The following is a 19,771-nucleotide window of genomic DNA, read 5'->3' as shown; positions in this document are numbered from 1 at the left end:
TCACCACAGAGGGACACAAATCCACAAATGATGCATAACGACTACAAAGAGATGCTACGACAAAAGAAGCAATGCCACCACAAAGTCTGTTTCTTGAGCCTATAGGAGAGGTTTTGGGGCCTTTTGAGTATCTGTACCCAAGGACTCATTGTCTCATTACCCACCCATGATCACAAGCAATCCAGCTATACAGTGATGGTTTCATTTGATTTATGTCCAGAGTCCCAGATGGATGAAAGCATCACAAAAAAAATTGTCCTATCTGGACAATGAAGGTCCATGACCAAACATCAATATGTGATGAGGTCGGAGTGAGAATGTGCTGCACAGAGCCACTGGGGAGGAGCTAAGGAGTGGTACGTGGCTCCAGAGCTGCAGGCTGCCGAACCCTCTGGAACCACAGGTCTATATGACTCTTACAGATGAACATTCACAGTAGCAGATACAGTACTGACTAAACTGTTTTGTAATTGACATAAACACTTTACATAAATTGGAGCAGATTTTTCTTAGTGAAAGTTTCTCATGATGATCCTCTACCTCTCCAGTCCAACACAGCCCATCAGAGTCGTAGGGGTTTACCCAGAATGCCCCTCCACAGCATGATAGTGTTGACGTGTTTATTCAGCTGTTTGCAAAATGAAACTCCCGGTTTAAATTAGCTTTAATTCCCCCGGGGAGGGTGCAGGGCGTAGTTAGAACAGCCACGAGAGCTTCACCAACACAAAGAGCATCTGAACCGCTTCACGACTTAGTTCATGCTTCTCTTTAGAAAACAGAAGGACAATTAATCAATCTACTGTAATGTTAGTCTTAGATGATGGAGATCCACACTGAAATCTCACCACTATGAGCTGTATCAGAATGCGGGATGGTCGTCTCTCACTGATCGAAGGGAAACACATTGTCTCCTTTTTGTTCGTAAGGCACTGCTTGGAAAGCTTCCCTTCTGCCTCTCATTACACGCTTACTGGATTTTTTATCCCTTGAAACCCCTCAGATATAACATTATTAACTCAAGTATATGCCAAATGATAGACCTGGCCGAGGTAGCAGCCAATCAGAACACATTTAAAATGCAACACATACAACATATAATACCACAACTCCACAGTAAAACAACAACTATTCAAACATAGTGGCCTCTCAAGAAAAACAAGCACATGTCTCTGTCACCACATTCTTTATGATGCCCTTAAATTCACTGATGGATATACTTGTTTCTAATTTTAGATCTTTTTGGAGATCGTTCCATGTCCAAGGTGCAGAGTAGGAGCATGCAGTTTTAGAGAAAGCAACCACCTGTAGGGGCATAGCTGGCAACTACCAGAGCTGACACACAGCAGGGTGCAGAGGTCGGCTGGAAGTTTGCACACTATTACTTTATAGATAAAAATATAGCAGTGCTTTTGTCTGCGAGTGGTCAGTGACGTCCAACCCAACAAATCATAAAGAACGCAGTGATGAGTGAGTGACTTTGCGTTTGTAATAAAACGTAGAGATGCACAGTACACTGAATTAATGCTTCGTAAAATGGAGGAGGCTGCATGCATGTGCAATATGTCACCGTGATCAATCACAGACAGAAAAGCAACCACAAAGAGACATAAGATGTCTAAAGAGAGACACAAAATGATTACAGAGACAATAAACAATAAAAAAGTCACAAAATGACCACAAGGAGACACAAAATGTCCAAAAAAAGACAGAAAACAGCAAAAAAGACACAAAACAAGCAAAAAAGACACAAAATGAGCAAATAGGACACAAAACGTCCAAAAAAAGACACAAAACGATCACAAGGATACACAATACGTCCAAAAAAAGACACAAAACATCCAAAAAAGACACAAAACGATCACAAGGATACACAATGCGTCCAAAAAAAAGACACAAAACATCCCAAAAAAGACACAAAACGTCCAAAAAAAAGACACAAAATGAGCAAATAGGACACAAAACGTCCAGAAAAAAAACACAAAACGACCACAAGGATACACAAAACGTCCAAAAAAAGACACAAAACATCCCAAAAAAGACACAAAACGTCCAAAAAAGACACAAAATGAGCAAATAGGACATAAAACGTCCAAAAAAGACACAAAATGAGCAAATACGACACAAAACGTCCAAAAAAAAGACACAAAACATCCAAAAATAGACACAAAACGATCACAAGGATACACAAAGCGTCCAAAAAAAGACACAAAACATCCCAAAAAAGACACAAAACGTCCAAAAAAAGACACAAAATGAGCAAATAGGACACAAAACGCCCAAAAAAGACACAAAATGAGCAAATACGACACAAAACGTCCAAAAAGAAGACACAAAACATCCAAAAATAGACACAAAACGATCACAAGGATACACAAAGCGTCCAAAAAAAGACACAAAACATCCCAAAAAAGACACAAAAGGTCCAAAAAAAGACACAAAACATCCCAAAAAAGACACAAAACGTCCAAAAAAGACACAAAACATCCAAAAAAGACACAAAACTTCCAAGAAAAGACACAAAATGAGCAAATAGGACACAAAACGTCCAAAAAAAGACATAAAATGTCCAAAAAAGGACACACACAAGCAAAAAAGACATAAAACGACCAAAAAAAGACACAAAACGACCACAAGGATACACAAAATGTCCAAAAAGACACAAAACGTCCAAAAAAAGACACAAAATGAGCCAATAGGACACAAAATGTCAAAAACAACACAAAATGTCCAAAAAAGACTCAAAACGAGCAAAAACAACACAAGACAAGCAAACGAGACACAAAACGAGCAATTTAGACACAGAATGACTACAAAGAGACAAAAAACAACTAAAAAAAGACACAAAATGATCACAAGGAGACAAAATGACAACAAAAAGACACAAAATGACGTAAAAGAGACAAAAACAAAATATAAAAAAGATGACAAGGAGACAAAATGAATACAAAGAAGCATAAAACAACCCAAAAAATGACACACAACTCCCACAGACACAAATCAGCCAAATAGAGTAGCCTGCACAAGTTATGTATTTGTTATTCTGTTCTTATTATTTGATTTTCTTAACTGTGTTAATTGCTGTTTATAACTCTCGATAGACACTGCTGTTACTTATTTAATTTTTATGGACTTTTTTTTCCACCACTTTATTACAATTATATGTGTATCCATCTAGCCCACTGACTGTGTGGCTGTAATAGAGCTTAATGCTCAGTTAATTCACCCTGAATAAACAATGGGTAGTGACAGTGTGAGCAGCAGGAGTCACAGCGTGTTGAACTTCACCTCTGTTGCTGTGAGTTACTGAGGACATGGACCATGTGCAGTGCTGTCTTTGTCAGGATCATTTAAACAATGACAATATTCATTTTAAGACCCTGAATGAATGTTAGACAGACACCAGTAGGGAAAATACATGTAATAGAGAGCAATAAAGCAATATAAACTCAAAGAGCAGCAGTGCAAGTTGCAGACTACACACTGCAGGCATGGTTTTGGTCACAATTTATCCCCTGTCTTTGTGCCTTTAGCTCCAGCAGCAGAATAAGCGCTGATTTATCACAGGCTACAGACAGAAGCACATGCAAACACGCGGGCAGGCGCAGCGACCCGTCCCCCCTCCGTAACAGGAGCAGATGACAGGTGGAGGAGCGGATGGTGATGCTGTTGGAAGCTGCTGCGCTCTGTGGGCGAAACCTACCTGTCATCGTAGCAGAAATCTGCGTCCAGCGTGTTCAGATAGAGACCCACAGCCACGGCGGTGCACACCAGCTCCGTGATCATCTCTCAAAACCAAAGTGGGAGAGGAGCCGGGATAGAAATGACTGGAATCAGGTCTCTCTCTGCCCCCCCAACACCTCCCCGCTTCTTCTCTCTCTCTCTGTCAAGTCTCTGTGTTATTGTGTTCTCAATTCAGCCGCTCGGCAGCACGGCTCTCCTCCAGACAACGCAGGGCATTTCCCGTGACATGCAAAGTGTGGCAAAGTTAGCCATATTCCCTGTAACCCATGGTGTTGAGAGACGGGTCAGGGGTGCCGGGAGGTGAAGCTATAGCCGGGCTTGGTTCGGAGCTGTGCGCATTTCTGTGCTGCGGTGTCCTCAGTGTGCGCATCTCTCCGCCTTGGCACTGGAGAGAGCTGAGCGGGGAGACGCATGTGGTTTTCAGGGAGGCCGCGCATGCGCACTGGGCTCTGCACTGGAGCAAAAAGGTGGGGAGTGTTGGAAATAAGTAATTGTGCTTTTATGCGTTGCTGCTGGACCAGCCTAAGAATCAATGGCGTACAGGAAGGCAAGCATTAGGATTTATTTCTGAGGTCAGACGTTTTCAAGGAAACATTTTATGTTGATTTAACAGCAGCAGATCAAAGACGTGCACTGCCTGTGTAACTCTGTAAATAATGTTACCTTTATGGTACCTATTTTCACTGTGGGCCATAAACATAGATATACTGACATGAACAAAGTGCTCACTTTATATTAACCTTGAGTTTTAAGTTTGAGTTGTGTTTATTTATCTAAGAAATGACTTAAACATAAATTGAAAGTATTAAAGCCTAAAAACCCAGCTGAAATACTTTATAACAATATCCACAATGTCAAAAATAAATGCATAACTTATGACAGTCCATATATAAATCCATGGATGGATTACTGAATAGGCCGACCGGGCACAGGCCAAAGGACCCACAGTGTCAGGGGCCCCCTGACCTTCACCTGCAAAATGTCAATCAAATTACTCACCAGGAGGAGATTCGAAATGACCACAAAGAGATGCAAAGTAATTGCAATGAGACACACATTTACTGCAAAAGGGGGCAAAACAATTAAATGACAAAGAGACACAAAACGACCACAAGGAGACACAAAATAAATACAAGGAGACATAAAATGACTAAAAGGAGACATAAAACAACCCAAAAAGATATGGAACAACCACAAGGAGACACACAATAACTACAAAGAGAAACAAAACAACTAAGAAAAGACACAAAATGACTTCAACAGATGCAAAACAACAAAAAAAGGAGACAAAATGACTAAAAAGAGATACAAAACAACCCAAAAAGACATGGAACAACCTGGAGGAGACACAAAATGACTTCAAAGAGACTCAAAACAACCACAAGGACACACAAAATGACTACAAAGAGAAACAAAACAACTAAGAAAAGACACAAAATGACTTCAACAGATGCAAAACAACAAAAAAAGGAGACAAAATGACTAAAAAGAGATACAAAACAACCCAAAAAGACATGGAACAACCTGGAGGAGACACAGAATGACTTCAAAGAGACTCAAAACAACCACAAGGACACACAAAATGACTACAAAGAGACACAAAATAACCTGGAGGAGACACAAACTGAGCACAAATAGACACAAAATGACTTCAAAGAGACACAAAACAACCACAAGGACACACACAATGACTACAAAGAGAAACAAAACAACTAAGAAAAGACACAAAACATCCACAAGGAGACACAAAACAGCCAGATAGACACAAAACAACAAAAAAGGAGGCAAAATGACTAAAAAGAGATACAAAACAACCCAAAAAGTCATGGAACAACCTGGAGGAGACACAAACTGAGCACAAGGAGACACAAAATGATTTCATAGAGACACAAAACAACCTAGAGGAGACACAAAATGACTATAAAGAGACACAAAACAACCTGGAGGAGACACAAACTGAGCACAAGGAGACACAAAATGACTTCAAAGAGACACAAAACAACCTAGAGGAGACACAAAATCACTATAAAGAGATACACAACAACCCGAAATAGACACAAAATGACTATAGACACAAAACAACCTAGAGGAGACACAAACTGACCACAAGGACACACAATGACTACAAAGAGACAAAAAATGACTATACAGACGCACAAAACAAAAATGTTCTGCAGGACTGCAGAGAAGATGAAATCATGACTGAAGTATTTCCATACAGCACTTCTCTGTTAGTAAAGAAGATTGGCTGAGTGTCTGGCTGAGTAATAAACTGCAATATTTCGCACTCTGAATCATAACTTTGAAAAACATTCATATCATAAATTGGAGGAAGTTTCTCAAGACTTGTTCTGTAATTCTGACAGCACATATAACGCTGACGTGCCCTGCTGAACACCTGAGAAGGGCCCATTATCTCATTCTAACCCCAAATTAAAAATATTGATTAATTTGCTACACACCAACCCCCCACTGTCTCTGTGGAGAGGCTAAACTGAGGGGGTCGATGTGATTGATGAACCGTGGTAACTCACCCTATGGTGAGGCTGCATATGGGCGTCAGTTTGGAAATGTGCAGCCTGGTCCCGCTGACTACCAGCTGGACCAATGCCTGTCCCTCAGTGGGGGCTCCAAGCAAAGAAATCCAGCACAGAGCAGCAGCGGAGAGAATAAAACAGATGGTTGGAGAGGGATGTATAGAGCGCAAGGGCATCGGCCGGCGAGGGGTGAGACAGTGACGGAGCAAGAAGTGTCATTTGTAACCGTGGCACCCACTGACCCTGACTCTGGAGAAGACTTGACCTCATGGAACCTGTTGGACTGTTTAGAAAGCTTTAGGCAGGCTGCTGTGTTTTTGTACCTGAGACTTATGTTGAGGTGCTTCCTCTTACATCATTCATCAGTGTCCAGAGGTAACAAATGAGAATGTTTCCAGACACTTCATCTGTAAGACAGATGGCAGCCATGTTGTTGGTTTTGTTTAGGGATGTCAACGGTTAACCATTTTAACTATTTGAAATATTTTTGAGCAGTTACACATGTTAATCCATAGGTATATTTTGCTACTCCTTAGTTTTCTGCACTGTGCACTAGCTAGGTCTGGTGGGAGCTACTGCTAGCTAGCGACACTGCCAGATCGCCAATGATAAACTGTAAAGCATCTCTGACACCGCTCAGTTTTTTGGTGATTACCACTTGGAACATTGTCCCGTCCCACTACTGTTGCTGCAGAGACATAGAATGCTCCAGGGATGACGTTTTCCTGTAGGCCAACGCGGACGTTAGCTCCACCCTGGTTACCTCACAAAAAGCCAGTGGGATTTTTCCATTGGAGTTTGGATTATTGCGGAAAATAACAAACAAGCGTTTACAATACCCATTTTGTTCAACAAGATAATCTTCACAAATAAACACCACTTTTATGATTTTTAAAGGGTTAACGTAATCGCCAGACATAAAAAGCTAACATTAGGCTAAACAAATTACACCATGCTTGCATGACTTATACGCCGTTCCTAAAGCACAGTTGTTAAGCCGTATCGCTGATACGACGTTCTGTAGTCTCGTTAAGCCACATGTTAGCAACCGCCTTTTTAAGACACAAGTTGGGTATTTATTGACATATCTTATGTTGTAGAAAAAAAGGTGAAAGCTTGTGTTAACCACTACCTTATTTCAGGTATCTAACCAAAAACAACTTATGAAAAAAAACTCAATGACTTCAAGACGAGGGAAGCAGGAGCTGTGAATGCAAACTATTTTCCAAGTTTTCGGACCCCATAGGATGCTGTCGTGAATATGTAGCTCCATTTTGAACGGCAAACTCCCTTTATCAATTTTAGCTCTACTAGCATCGTTAGCAGTGTCAGCATTGCAACTGGTGCTAACATGGTTAAAAACATTAACCGGGTTTTGCGGCTCAAACCAATCTCTCATAGAACCAAACGTGAAAGTCTCTTAAGCTTGTGTTAACTACAGACGTTATTTCAGGTATCTAACCAGGATCCAGGAGCGCAAAAATGTGGACTAATTTCCAGGTTTTAGGACTCATTCCTGGAGCAACCTCATGAATACGCTGCTCAATTTTGAGCCTCAAACTCCCTGTAGCAATTTTAGCTCTTTTAGCACCATTAGCACTGTTAGCATGGCAAGTGGTGCTAACATGGTTAAAATAGTAAAGGTGTTTTGCAGCTCAAAATGAAGCTGCTTACTCACAGAGGCTATGGGAGGAGACCAGAGGGTGGCTGCCGCGTTTTGGCAGGTAAACTCTGAATGAGTGTCACCATTAGCTCGCTTCCACCCGACCCAGATGGTGCACAGTGCAGAGTGGCCCAGGCTAACGTTAGCTAACCAGTGGGCACTATGTTTCCAGGTGTTTACGCAGCTAACCGGCTGTCTGTCAGCAAAGCTAACAGAAAATGAAATAAAAGGCAAGACATTTACATCACAAAATAATTAAATTTTCACCACCTCTAAATGGATAGCACTTTGAAATGTAACACTAAATCTAACTGCGTCAGTGGAGTGCAGGACTAAAAGGAAAGGCCTCTTGTATTTGAGTGTGTCACCAGTGTGTCACCAGTTAACAGGTGTCAGGCTATCGAAAGCTAATCAGCCAACACTGACATCTGTAGTTTTATGAGATTTGGAGAATTGTACACCAACATCATCACAACACACACCCAGACAAACCCACAAGCAAACACAAAGCCTACAAGACGCACATGGCACCGTTACCCAGCCCCATGGGGACAAGGGGTGCTCTGTCTTGCAGTCGGCACAAGTGATTAAGGGATTAGCTAAGGAAAACAGGGAGAAATGTTCCTGTAGAGTATAAACAGGCCCAGGGCAAAACAAACACATTACAGGAGAAGAAATGTTTACTCCCTCTGACTGATTACCTGCTACGTCCTCACCGCAGAGCAGCGTAATGAATATATTGCTTGCTCTTTAGGTGTAAACAGGCAACAAGTCCACATTAAACATCCTTTTTTTGGTTTTAGATAAAGTCTAGAGGGGGTAGCTGAGGACTCTGGTATTTATACTCATTGATGGATGTATTTTTCTTCTTTCTCTTCCTGTTTTTAATCTGTTATAGGAAGTGACAAGCATTTAGTGCTGATAATTAAAAGCATGTGGGTGTTTCTTTCCTCTTTAAACCACATTTTGTGCTGCTCAGGCAAATGTTTGCATATTTTACTTGCCATGTGACTAAACCAGTATTTGTTGAGGCCCTCAGCCCGGGCCTGCATGCTTTAAATGAGTAGTAGTTGCACACGTTCCCCATCATTTTGGGAAACAAGCTTATTTGCTCTCTTGCTGAGTGTTGGATACCACTTTCATGTCTGTGCCAAAAATACGAAGCCACAGCCAGCAGCTGGTTAGCTTAGCTTAGCATGAAGAAACAGGGGAAACAGCACTTCTTAACCATCTGGAGTTTAAGCTCGTTTTGGTTAGTTTTTGCCAACTTTCTATGCATTGATTTTTGTTTTTGTTAAACATTTAAGCTCTCCTCACTCCACTTGTATGCTTTGTTTTTTGGCACAAACTCAGCTACAGGTGTTACATAGCCTTGTTGCCTCACAGCAAGAGGGTTCCTAGCCTTAACCTGGAGTCTGCATGTTCTCCCTGTGTCAGCGTGGGTTTTCTATGGGTACTCCGGCTTCCTCCCACAGTCCAAAGACATGCAGGTTAATTGGTGACTCTAAATTGTTCATAGGTGTGAATGTGAGAGTGAATGCTTGTCTGTCTCTATGTGTCAGCCTTGTGATAGTCTGGTCCCTGGTGTACCCTGCCTCTCACCCAATGTCAGCTGGGATAGGGTCCAGCCCTCTCACAACCCCTAACAGGATAAGCAGTTTCGGAAAATGAATGAGTTTAGGGTTATAAAAAATATTTATACATACAAATTCAGCAGAAAAATATACGAAAGTAAAAAATAACACAGTTTTGTGCTTTCCTCATTGAAAGTATATGTGTGCCTGAAAATATTAATAATTCAAAGTTTTAAACAAACAAATGATATAGCATGTGAAAGCCCCACATCAGCACTTTCAACTCTCCGCTTTTCTCCATATGATATATAAATAAAGTTATGTTACTATGAATAAAACATGCTGTAGAGGTGTTCTGTACATTGGCTATTTTTACCTTCAGCAGAGCCAGACTAGCTGTTTCCCCCCTTTAAGCTAAGCTAAGTGGCTACTGGCTTCAGCTTCATATTTAGCTCACACATGAGACATAGGGATGAAAGAGTAACTGGTATCATGATAAGTAGTAAAATTAGTGACAGTATTGAGCATCATTATGCATTGTGGAAGGGTTACTATGCAGGACTGTATAAAGACATGGTTTTTATAAAAAATGTTTTTTACAGATTACAAGACATTAGATGTAGTTTACATTGAAAGAGTGTCTCAGTTTAGATTTTTGGGCGCGATGAGTAGATGATAAACTGTCATGGATGTCTCATCTAGAATATGTAAAGACAAAGGTGTCTAAGAATATTTTGTTGTAAGCTGTAACAACCAGATTGATTTCTATCAGCCTTGTTATCAGCCTCTTTTACACTGCCTGCTCAAGGCGGGAGTGTTGCCCCATTAGTCCACCTCGCCATTCTGTTTAAAAGGTGTTGTCTCTCTTTTAAGCTTGCAGTGGAGGTAGTACAGCCCCGAACTGACATCTGTGTAAAAGGGACAGCTGGCAGGATGGGACCATGGACAGGACGGGTGTGACGTTATTATGTGTGCGACCCACCTCCTGGAGACTTAAAAAGCAGCTGATAGCAGTTAGCAGCTAACTCAAAGAAGAAGAACAGCAATCGAAAATGTCCACAAAGTGGGCAGACAATGAGGTGCGGGAGCTCCTTACCTTCTGAGCAGAGGATGAGATCAGCAGCCATATTACAGGGTGGTAAATTAATCTTATTACCATGTTAATGCCATTGTTATTATTTATAACGAGCTGCCAACACGTATGTTAAATATCACACTAGCGAGCAACCAAGCTCTGATGTATGGAGCACGAAAAAGTGTCCAGATATCCTAGGAGCGAGAACAACTTTCAGGGGGCCTATTGAGCCCTGAGCGGCTTGCTGTTGCTCTAAAAATAGGTTGGAGGTGCATAAAGCTTCACCAAAATAAGCCAACAGTTTTTCAAGCAAGTGACATGTCACTTCGCCTGTTCGCAGATGCACAGAGCAGGTTAGGACATCACTGGGAAACACTGAAACAATCTAATGTTTGCTCACCTGCTCATTCGCATCGTGTCCAGTTAGTGAGTTATCTAAAATCACACACTGGGGCTGCACTGCATTGGTGGTCTGTGACCCGATGAAGGCTCTTCATGGCAGCCCTATCACATGATCTCTGTGTAAAAAGGGCTATTAAGAGATTTCCTCTCCCCTTTAAGCTACACAGAGTGAGTAATGGTAATTTTCCCTCTGCTATTTACTCCGGAAACACTGCCTCTTCACCCCAGCTGATAGACATCACACAGGAAACGGATAATCACAGCTGGAAGGACCGGGCCCTGCCCTCTCAGAAATAGCACACCCATGGTATTAATATCAACGCTGAAGCTTGGCAACCTAAAATCAGGAAGCCTCGCGCACCAGATCAAATCCACCCTGGTTTTATGGAACATCTGCAGGGTGTCACCTCCTCGCTCTGCTCAGGAAGATCAAAATATAACTGGAAAAAAGGAGGGGGGGGGGGGGGGGCTTGATGATTGTTTGGGTTCAGTGCTGAATTAAGAAGGATAATGAGTGTTATTGTAAGTTAAACCAAGCCGATGACGGACTGTAAAATGGATTGAACTGTGGGTAAAAGGGTCAGTGGGTTGTAATGTTTCAGAAAAAGACAGATTGTGAAAATAAAACAAAAAGAGGTTAAATATTACACCATATTATAACCATAAAATGAAGCTGCTCATAAGCCCTTTACTGTTATCATTACTATGTGCAATAACTTTGATGTGTTTTGGAGTCTGAAGCTGCCCTGCAGAGGGGAAATAAAAGGGAAGGGATGCTAAACCTGACTGGTTAAATGAGAGGCTTGCAAGCTCTGCATGCTCACTTTTTATCTCTGATCATTTAAGAATCAGACACACAGGAGGTTTTAACCAGGAGCTGAATTATCCCCAGAAATGCTTTTTATAGACATCTGCATGTACCAGCATGGCCCTCTTGGATATGCTTTAGAAATATATATATATTTTTATTTATTTATTTTATCTGTGTATAGTCATGTTTTTTGTACATATGTGTATGTTCTGCTGGTGTTTGAGGATGTTGTGAATAGTACAATACTCATAGGACAGGTCATTGTGATTTGGTAGTCAGGCTTCTGCTCCACAGAGTTGATCTCATGTAATTAGTGGCACCAGCTGACTGACTGATCACACCTGGTAGTGATTTGTCTGTGTCTGTACCTGCTCTGTGAAGCACTCATGTCAGTGGCACTGATGACAGTCAAGGACTGAAACGTTTGCTGCTGTTTTTCATCTAATTTTAATTTAATTTTCAGCACTTTGAACACCCTTCTTTTTGTGCACAAATGTTCTCAATAAACTGATATTTTGGCATTGAACCTTTTTTGTGTCTGTCCAGCCCAGTTGTATTGGTGTGCAGGTATCTCCTCTGCCATCCTTGGTTTTCCATTGTACTGATGCACCCAGGATGAACTTTTTTGTTGCCTCAGTTTCACAGCAGCCCTAAGACTTCCTCTAAGATACACATTCACAGTTTACATACTGTGTCTTTCAAAGTGAACGCACTACATCAGTAAGACACATGCAAACTAATGTTCATGCACGTGGTTAGGTTTAGGAAAACAGAACAGGGTTTGGCTTTACAATCTTACGGGACATGAACACCGCTCTCCCGAGTGAAAGTCGATGTTTGATGCACCCATCCACCACCCCTCTTGCCCACCCTATTTGGACTTTCGTCGGCTTAACTTTCATTCGTGTCCCACCGTGTTTCCCCGACACCAGCAAGCGCCATTAAACTTTAACGCGACTGGTCGCGTATTATGTTTACGTTAAAGGATTGCTTTTTCGTCAGTATCTGAAACCACAAGTCCATGTCCAAGCACTGGATTTTGACGACTTTGGAGAGAGACCAGGGTGAAGAATTACAGTGGCTGATGCAAAAACACAAATGACCATATCAACACGTGCAACACATCAATCTCTGTGGACAAGGACCTGCTCCCTATGTAGATATAAACAGCTCATTCTAAGGTAACGAAAACCCTTCTTATTTTCAGGTTATTATAAACTAAAGGAAACATATTTATTATATTATACTCCATTTCTGCCAGTACACCCTCCTAAATCCTACACACTGGACCTTTTAAATCAAATGACAGTAAAGGACACTACTAAATACCGAGTGCTTTACTCAACACGACAGGAAAAACCTTTTAGAAATTCCTAATCTGAGTGTGGTGTTCCACTTCAGTCTCCTTCTGTCACATCCATTAAACACTGCAATTTGTGCCAACATGATGTAAATACTGGAGGAAATGTATTTTACAGTATGTACTGTAAGAGTCTCAACTGCCCTTAAATCACAGCTCACTGAGGGTATTTACAGCTTCAGGACTTGTGTTCTTTAGACGGGTTATTAGATTTAAGTAACATACAACAAAGCTAGTTTTAATCATGTAAATCATAATATAGTGGGGAAATGAAGCATTACATTTGTTCTTCAGTTACATTAGAGGTTGAAGCTGGAGTACTACTCCTGCTACAAGCTACACACAGCAGTTTCTTAATGTTTTCTGTGACTTGGCAGATGTTTTAGATTGATCTAATTTGATATTTATCTGGATAAAATTCCAAAAGAATGGGCAAGATTAATGGAAAACATGATTCAGCAGGAGTCAAGTCTTGTTACTGGATATACGTGGAGACTTTCTTTCACATTAAAAACAGCAGCTGTCCGTTGTTCGTGGAGTGTTTCTTGGGAGTGACATTGTTTGAGGTTCAGTGTCAGATGCTTACGCAGCTTGACGTGCTTGTTTTCACGTCCGCAGACACATCTCTGACAGGTGTAAAAATGCATTGTTGTAAATGTGGCTCTCCGGAGAATAAATCTGCAGCCACTTGAGGTGACAACAGCAGATTTTAATCTAAAACAAGCCGTGTGTGCCCGACTTGAGGTCCAGCCAAATCCTTTTTTTCTCACAAGCAGGGCATCTGGTAGGGAAGTGCAGCCTGTTCGTGACTGAAGGGGCATGATGATGGCAGCCAGGGCTACTTCCTGGCACTCTTCTCTCTGATGGCGATCTGCCCAGGCCCCTAAAAAAACCCAAGTTTGTGCTTGGGGACAGTTAAAACAGGACAACATGATGATCATGCTCAGATGGAAGGGATTTGGAAAGTGTGTAGACAGAGATGTAGAAGAGAGGGTGGTTGGTGTGCATGTGGCGCTGTATCAGACTTTGAAATGGCTTTTCAATTATCGCCATTCCTTTTTTTCTTTTGAGAAAGAGGGTTGCTGGACAAATAATTAAAAAAAACAATGAGTGTTATCATTGGACCCTGCAGTCATAAAAAAAAAACTGAAGAATTCGAATCGATTTATTGACTGAAGAATGTTTGACTCTGTTACGACTGGTGGCTAAATGCCCCTTTCACTTGTTAGTGTCAGACCTTTTTCTGGTCAATCTATTACGTTACAGACCAAACAATCAACATACAAGTTCACTACGGTTAGCTAGCGGCAAACTGGTACCCTGGTGGCCAACTTTACAGCTCTGTACATTTCATCCGTCCAAAACTGTATGGCTCTGGATGTAGATTTAGCCACATTGTTACCGGCTTCATCTTCTGTTATGCATTTAATGGTATTCTACTTCCAGGTCAAAGCCTGTGGGGAAACTGAGGAGCATGTGCAGACACCTTGGCCAGTTTGAGTTCAATTGACTGTATACATGCTGGAGTAATTCAACTCCCAATCGCATTATCTGTTTTAATAGTTACGCGGATGACACACAACTGTACATCTCTGCTGAGCCAAACGATGTTGCAGCCATGAACTGTTTTTTGGCAATAGATAAATCGATGAGCAATCATTTCTTAAAGGTAGGGTCTGGAGGACTTTCCAGTTGCTGTTTGTAAACACACATTCAAATTCGGCCCCTCCTATCAGGCTCAACTCTCCCGTGTGTACGGAGCCCGGAGGTACGGAAGAAGGCTTCACAGAAGAGGTTCAGGCAAGGCTCGCGCTGGTGCACGCTCGGACACGCTCGGGCACGGCACCTGCGCTCTCTCATTGACTGGGGAAATCTCCGCCCAGAAGCGGTCTGAGCTCACAAAAACATTAAAATACAGTTAAAGGGCAGGAGCTCTGCAAACAGAGTCACCACCACACATGAGTAGAAGCCCATAGGTGATGATTAAGCAGGATTTCATTTGTATATGTCTATAATTTGTTTTGTTTGAAAATCCTCCAGATCCTACCTTTAAAGTTAAAACTGAAATCCTGCTTGTCAGCCCTAAAACAAAAGGAGAAATGTTGCTTAATAATCCGGGGAGTTTAACCCCCTGGATTAAATCTGAGGTGACAAGTCTTGGTGTGATCCTTGATTCTGATCTACGCTTCAAGTCCACCTCAAGTCATTTTTCCACATCAGAAACACAGCTCAGGTAGGGCCATTTCTAATTGAAAAAGATACAGAGAAATTGATTCATGCCTTTATTTCAAGCCGACCAGACTACTGTTATGCATTTTTTACTGGGCTCCCAAAAACTTCAGCTCATTCAAAACTCTTCAACTCGGCTATTAACCAGAACTAAGAGGAGAGAGCTGTTCTGCACTGACTTCCTGTTACATTTAGAATTGACTTTAAGGTCCTCCTCCTTGTATACAAAGCCCTACATGGGCTGGGACTGAGCTACATTGCTAACTACCTTGTTAACTATTTGCCTCCAAGAACCCTGTGAACATCTGCTGCTGGCTTATTGGAGGTTCCCAGCAACAGCCGGAAGAAGATTGGGGATGCGGCTTTTGTCAATTACGCCCCAAAGCTATGGAACACACTACCTACAGACATCAGGAAAGCTAGCTCGCTAAATATTTTTTAAAGAACGCTAAAAACGGATCTGTTCACTTTGGCCTTTAACTAGCTCTGACTGTCTTGATACAGGTCTGAAACTCTTTCCTTTTATGTTTCAAGCTGCTGCAACTCTTTTAAAATCTTACTTGATTTTAATGATTTCTAGTTTTGCAACTCTATGATTTTATGAATCAGTCAATCCCCAGAGAGACAACACTATGCGGGAGACAGGACAAGTGCAAGATAACAAGACAAGACAAACAAAGGCATATTGTATGTTGATGGTGTTGAGTGGCATTTTGTGTGTTTGTTGGTGTGTGTGTGTGTGGCCATTCTTTCTGACATTTTACAAATGATCACCTCACTAACCCGCGTCTTTCTCTCGCTCCTTTTCCTCATTTTCGAGCTGTGTTGCTGCTTGATAAAGCCTGCCACTTCCCTTCCAAATTTTACCCTTTGAAAATTCTACTTCATTGATTAGGAGTCAGAAGAAAGGGCATTCTCTCAATCCAAAACATAACATCCACCAGCTGAGTTCTGGAGACACGATCGGAGGATGTTTACTGCAAATGTTGCTCCCTTCCTGTTGGTGAATTTGGAGGAGCCCTGAGATGATCTGTCATATCAAGGAGGGTAGCAGGAACTTGATTCACATCCAAACACCACCGTGAGAAACGGTGATCACAGCAAAGGGCCGAAGTGTTTGACGCACTCCCCTCCGCTTCCCTTCCGCTTCCTCTCATTCCTGCCTCGCAATGAAAAGTCATCTGAGGTAGGATTTGCCTTGCATGATTCCCCACGCTGACTATTTCTGTCTCTGTCATCTGCCATCCCATCCTGTAACCCTGTAAAGTCAGGAAATTGTAGTTTGCCTGGATGGCTTTTGCTGATTCCTTTCCAACAAGTTTGTGTGTTTGTTTGTGTGTATTGGCAGCAGGCCTTTCATCGCGTCATTTTTCTCGTCTTCTATGTGGGCACATGAAAGCGGACCGTGCCAGGCTGTGTTTATATATACATATATGTGCGCGGACATGCGTGCAGGCATCAAGGACGGGACAGGTCGACAGGACGTGAGTCACTCAGCCACAACAAAACCCAGCAACATTTGTATTCCAAAACAAGCCCTGCTCACATCTTGAATTGCTCGCATCCGTGTCGGCCCGGTTTGGCCACTATAGAGCAAGGCTGTCAGTGGGAAACACGGTGCCGGGTCCAAACATGGTCCAGACGCAGCGGTGTGCCTCGCTATGTGTCTTCACCGAGATAAAAATAAAGCTCTAGGACACAGTTTCACCACAATAATGTTGACAGACCTATGGATGGCCTACAGATGTGCAGGCGGCTACGGCTACAGTGACAAATAATAGAAGCAGTGGAGGATGTGATAGGAGGAAGTGATTTGTACCAGTAGTGCACAGTGGGACGGTGTGTTACATTCCCTTTGTTTCAGGCTAATAGTGATCAAGAAGAGTCGCCACAACAGAGTTTTAGTCAACACTGTTCACATGCACAGCTGCCACTGACTCTGTGGTGGGTACTGAGAGGCACACAGGCCACAATATCATATAATGAATGTTCATTTTAATAGAGATAATCTTCCACAGACCTTTCAGATGTACCCAAGTTCCCTTTCACGGACAACTCTCGTCCAAATGTGCTATTCATAAATGTTATTCCAGTGGTCTAAGATAGTCAAAAAATATCAGTAAACATGAGCAAATCTCTTCCAAATCCAAAAACTAGAGCGCTACAACTCAAATTTATGATGTCACCAAGCCTATAAAATCCGGAGCTGCTCCGTAGACAATGAATTCGGAAAGATGTTGTAGATGACACTGAGAGCACCCAGGGGAATGATCTGAGTTCATGTGTACATTTTTTGTTTCAGAAGAACACTACAAAGGGATAAAGCTCATGTTGGGTATAAAAAAGATCAAACACACACTCCCATTTATCTTCTATGGAGCAGCCTTAGACTTTCCACTTGATGACATCACTACTTTAGGACTTCTCTGGTTTCTGGCTTTGACAGAGAGTAGCTCATGTTCACAAATGTCGCTTGAATCTTCCTAGGTCATGAAAATAACATAATTCTTAATTTAAGTGGTGTTCCCCTTTCAAGAGGATGTTATTTACCCACTACTGATATGAGAGTGGATATTGGAGGAATATTTTTTTCATACAATTGAAATTTTGATGTTTAGGTTGTCCATTTATCCATTACTATAAGCTAAGTATTTCAGTCACTTATTCCAGATACTGTCTACTCACTTTTCTTTCAGTGGTCGCTCATCTTTGCTGGTGCTTTGCTCTAATTTGCTCTGCACAATAAAGTGATCCATTGTCTGATACGCTATACAGTAGCTAGTTTAGGTGCGTAAAACTTCAATTAAAAGCCTAATCCAAATTAAATGCCCAGTGTCATGGATTCTGCCGGAGCTTCCTGCTCCTATTAACCCCACCCTCCTGCTGCTCCTCCTGCGCCACACCCCTCTGCTCATCAGTCAGCACTAGGACCCTACAATACCAGAGTAGCGACACACATTGGTCAAGCGGAAAGTTGGGCATGTGCCCTCTAGTGGCGGGATAGCACGTTGCATATCCGACCAAGAACTGACTGAACTTGTATTGCTGCATTGCTGCCGATTCTTGTGCGCTTCCAATGTCAAGCAAACCTAAAAGTTTAATCTACAATAATCTACCGTAAGTGAATGGGTTTTGGGTCGGAAAGGTAATGCCCTCAAGCCCCACTAGAGGGCACATGAGGCTTAACCACAGGAGTCAATGGAAGTGTCGTCACTCTGGTATTGTAGGGTCCTAGTCAGCACCTGCCAGCTTTTCCCGCCAGTGCACTGTCCACACCCAGAGGCACTCCCCCTGTAGTGACTGTCAGCCTATCAGTGACCTGCCTGCCCAGTCTGCTACACACCTGCTGCTCGTCTGCTCGTTTACCTGTCAGTCCATATACCAGTCAGTTTGCCAGATTGTAGTTCGTGCTTCTGCCTACCTTGTATGCTGTCTTTTCTTTGTATTGCCTATTTAGATTTTGACCTGTGCCTGCCTACCTGGTTTAAACCTTTCTTTGACCCATCTTTGACCTTTCGACACTGGGTAAACTGCCTTTGTACATTTGTACTTTGATTGAACAGAGATATGACTGTAGCTACAGCGAACTGAACTCCTCTTACTTGGAACAACCTCCAAAGAGATTTGAACCTATGTGAACTGGTCTCTCTGCCTGACTTTAAAGCTCTCATAAGTACAAGGATGAATGAGTTGGTTGGGTCTTGTCATTGCACGTAGGTGTCCTAACATTTCTACATGTTACTGTGTATCTTTTTTTAATTGTGTGGTGGCTGTAACATTTTGTGTGCTGCTGTCTTGGCCAGGTCTCCCTTGTAAAAGAGACTGTTGATCTGAACAGGACTTACTTGGTTGAATATGGGTTAAATAAGTAAATATATTTATATTTTTTCAAATTACCTGATCTTTCTAAATCACCCTGGCTACTGCACAGGCACCCCGGTTGGGAGTCAATGACCTCGACCATCTCTTTGTGATGTAAAAGATAATCACAGATGAGTAACTGAGGGAATTTCCTGTCTCAATGTGACACACAGAGGTGACTTTTATCTCTACGTCAAAGTAATTGTCACACACAGTGTTTTAAATCATATATCTTAACTTTGACCACTGTTAAATAACTTGATGTTTTTGGTCCCCTTAACGCTCCAGTTCCCACCTTCAGCTTTGGTGTAATTCCCACCACCATAACTCACGTGTGCACTCAAGACTTTAACATTTGTTATCAAACATGTAAGACAGGCGTGATTTATTAAATGGCTGAGCACAAAGCAAAACACAAGTAAAGATTAAATGGGGTCAAGGGCGCCTCTTGCCCCGTCTATCTTTCCCCCGACTTCCTCCGGTTTGGGAGCCTAGGAATGGGGTTTCCAGACCTGTCA

The 19,771-nt window shown here is 42.0% G+C and overlaps 1 protein-coding gene across 1 annotated transcript in view; it reads right to left on the bottom strand.

The window, feature by feature from the left end:
* tmtc2a (transmembrane O-mannosyltransferase targeting cadherins 2a) overlaps positions 1-4,140 on the bottom strand; it is a 108,299-nt gene extending 104,159 nt beyond the window's left edge. The window contains exon 1 of the mRNA XM_033614208.2: positions 3,701-4,140. Within this exon, the coding sequence (XP_033470099.1) occupies positions 3,701-3,783 (83 nt within the window). The 5' untranslated portion in view covers positions 3,784-4,140. The remainder of the gene's footprint in view (positions 1-3,700) is intronic.
* Positions 4,141-19,771: the final 15,631 nt, after the last annotated feature.

The sequence above is a fragment of the Epinephelus lanceolatus genome, chromosome 23 (genome assembly GCF_041903045.1).
Source record: "Epinephelus lanceolatus isolate andai-2023 chromosome 23, ASM4190304v1, whole genome shotgun sequence".
In the NCBI taxonomy this organism is placed as follows: domain Eukaryota; kingdom Metazoa; phylum Chordata; class Actinopteri; order Perciformes; family Serranidae; genus Epinephelus; species Epinephelus lanceolatus.
This window is presented reverse-complemented; position numbering and strand designations above follow the sequence as displayed.